At 40.4% G+C, this 3,259-nt stretch overlaps 1 protein-coding gene across 1 annotated transcript; it reads right to left on the bottom strand.

Annotated features, from left to right (window-relative positions):
- Positions 1 to 272: 272 nt before the first annotated feature.
- On the bottom strand, positions 273 to 3,044 carry LOC106820236 (vitellogenin-1-like; the record flags this gene model as incomplete). Its single annotated transcript, XM_014824771.1, has 5 exons — positions 2,906 to 3,044; positions 2,531 to 2,638; positions 1,684 to 1,807; positions 898 to 1,153; positions 273 to 432 (listed from the first exon to the last, which is right to left on the bottom strand). Coding segments are annotated over exons 1-5 (744 nt in total), but the record flags the coding sequence as incomplete, so codon positions are not given.
- Positions 3,045 to 3,259: the final 215 nt, after the last annotated feature.

The following is a 3,259-nucleotide window of genomic DNA, read 5'->3' as shown; positions in this document are numbered from 1 at the left end:
TCTACTCTCTCTCTCTCTCTCTCTCTCCTCCTTCTCTCTCTCTCTCTCTCTCTCTCTCTCTCTCTCTCTCTCTCTCTGTCTATCCATCTAACTATTTATCAATCTATCTATCTATCTATCTATCTATCTATCTATCTATCTATCTATCTATCTATCTATCTATCTATCTATCTATCTATCTATCTAACTCTCCTCTCACTATCTCTCTCACTGTCTCTCTCCTCTCACTATCTCTCTCACTGTCTCCCCCCCTTCTCTATTCACATACGCACCTCGACGGGCTCCATATCGACTGTCAGCTGCTTGGTGGCGATGTCGATGTTAACGCTGCCACGGATCGGTTTCTCAACAGCGAGCTGAGCGGTGATGCCAGCGCCTGCGCTGAAGGTGGCCAGCTTGACTGTCATGTTTCCGACGATGTCAACGATGACCCTGTAGGAATTAATGAGAACGTATTTATTTATTTATTTATTAATAATAATATTGTTAAATTTAAATGTTTAATTAATTAATTTCATTTATTTATAATATTGCGATATTTATTTTTTATTTTTTTATTTAAATATGGTACATTGGTAGAAGATTTATCAACGTGAGTCCTTTACGGTATTACGGTAATGTGTGGGTACTGCGTATAGCAAGGTGGTGGGCGTCTGCAGGAAAAATATTGCGACAATGCAAGTATGCGGCGTGATTTTATAGCACGATAGTCGAGGTTACATATATACTTTAACTGTGTCGGCATATTTTGATTATTCGCACAAGTTGCTATAGTGCCGCGATCAGAAACTGGTGGGCATTGACAGGAAATATATTATTGCGACAATGCGAATATGCTATAGCTGCTCGACTAGTCTACGCTAGAGTACGCTAGATGGCGCTGAAGCGCGCACTGACCTTGGGACGATGTCCGCGGTCAGTGTCAGAGAGTTTGGAATGTTGAGGCGCTGGGTCTGGTACAGAGCCGGCTCGAAGGAACCCCTCACGACGCCCTTGTTGGTGATGACCTTGACTCCACACAGGTGCAGCTGCAAGGGCAGACCGGCGTGTGTCGGCACGATGGTGCGAGCCATGACGAGTGGCTGAATCTTGGTGAATGTGAGATCGTATCCCTCGCGCAGCTTCCTCTCAATGTTGGGCAGGCTGACCATGCCTGAGGGAGAAAAGAAAGCATGGAGGACGAACGTATTATTACGTTGAAGAATATCAACGTCTTGATCGAACGTCAAGGATGGTCTGCTACTATTTTTTCCCATATCCAATTTTCAAACGCTTTTAAGTAGTGAAAGCATATTCGCTAATTACGAAAGCGCGTGTGCTTCCACCGTGATCTCTGAACGGTGAACATATTTCGCTTCTTCGCAAATATTCGTTCTCGGTTTCGTGTTTAGATTTGTACATACTTAGACGCATACTGCGTTTTATATTATACAGAGGAATATATGAGCGAGGCGCGTGAGGCAGCATCCTTATTTATGATCTAATTATTAGATTATATATTATATATCTGGTTTAATATATATATATATAGTTATATTTATTATTAAATTATATTTTTTGTCTATCTATGCTCTTAATTACACCCCTTATGGAATAAAAATGGGCAACAGCGCCACTGAATCAAAACGGGATTATAATAAGACGGATACTATCTCCGTCTCTCTCCTATGTTGCTATATCTACCTTCGTTCATGATTCCGCGGACGATGTCGGCTCCGTACAGGTCTACGAAGGTGATCTCTCTGCCGAAGACCTTCAGGTTTGCGTAGATGCTTGGCTCGTCACTCTCCCGGTTAACGATGTTCATCTGTAGGGAGGAGGAGTTATGAATATATCGTCTATAGCACTGTTGTAATTATCGTTGTAATTATTATTGTATTAATTATTGTAATTATCGTTGTAATAAACACATTGTGATTATCGTTGTAATTATTATTGTATTAATTATTGTAATTATCGTTGTAATAAACACATTGTAATTATCGTTGTAATTATTATCGTATTAATTATTGTAATTATCGTTGTAATAAACACATTGTAATTATCATTGTAATTATCGTTGTAATAAACACATTGTAATTATCGTTGTAATTATTATTGTACTAATTATTGTAATTATCGTTGTAATTAGCACGGTGTATTATCGTCTATAGCACCGTTCTCACTCGTCCCACTCCACATAGCGGCCATTCTACGCGAACCGTCTCATTCTCGTTTGTACCTACACCCCGCCGTGAGTCGTGAGCTTGTATTTTACCCACAATAGCGTGTGCTCGTATAGTTTGCTACGGTATTTGTTTATTATCGTCTATAATTCCGTTCCCACTAGTCTCACTGCACATAGCGGCCGTTCTACGCGAACTCGAAGGTGGTCTTTAATTCTCGTTTGCATCTTACCCCGCAGCGAGAGGTGAGCTTACATTTTAACCACGAGTGCTACTGCCTACTCGTATAGTTAACTAATAAATCTCGTATAGTTTGCTACGGTATTCGATACTCGGGTTTTGCGGGTATTCGTCGCCTGACTTACCCTCCTGGTGAGCTGATCGACCTCGGCGGCGTTCCTGTTGTCGAAGGATCCCCTGTATCCGAAGATCTTGTCGACAAGCGACTGCACTCCCTCCAGACGGATTCCGGCCTACGCAAGTTTATCAGCGAAGAAATAGAGAGCTATGTTAGATTTAGCGATTATGCTAGGCACTTTGTATCGGTTTTGCTAGAAGTTAATATTAGATTATTTTCGTACTTATTTTCTTATACTTCCGGGTGTAGTTGGGTTTGTCCGCGGGCAGGTATTACGTAAGTGGGAGAAAAACGTGATATATTGTATAGACTGTTGTATTTGAATGACATTACGCGATCTGGTGAATTTATTACGATGTGTTTAAACACCGGTTGAATTTACTTCGAGAATTTCGATCTTGCGTCCTTTCAAGTTCAGAGAGTACTTGGTGTTGATGGCACGTGGGATGACACTGTCAAGACTGCCAATCCTGTACATCTCGTTGGTGATTCCAGCTTCGAGTTTCGCTGCGGGAAGATAAAATGCAAAATCACAACGAGCTCGGACCTCGCCCATTGCGTGTGTAGGATCGTATATATATGATATTATATATATATATATATATATATATATATATATATATATATATATATATATATATACTACTACAGTACGTACGTACGTACTAACTAACGACTAACGTACTTACGTTAATACGTTACGTCGTATTATTGTTACTTACGTTAAGGTACGGTA

The sequence above is a fragment of the Priapulus caudatus genome, unplaced genomic scaffold (assembly GCF_000485595.1).
Source record: "Priapulus caudatus unplaced genomic scaffold, Priapulus_caudatus-5.0.1 Scaffold8835, whole genome shotgun sequence".
Classification (NCBI taxonomy): Eukaryota; Metazoa; Priapulida; class Priapulimorpha; order Priapulimorphida; family Priapulidae; genus Priapulus; species Priapulus caudatus.
Note: the sequence above shows the minus strand (reverse complement) of the source record. Positions and strands in the feature narration are given on the sequence as shown.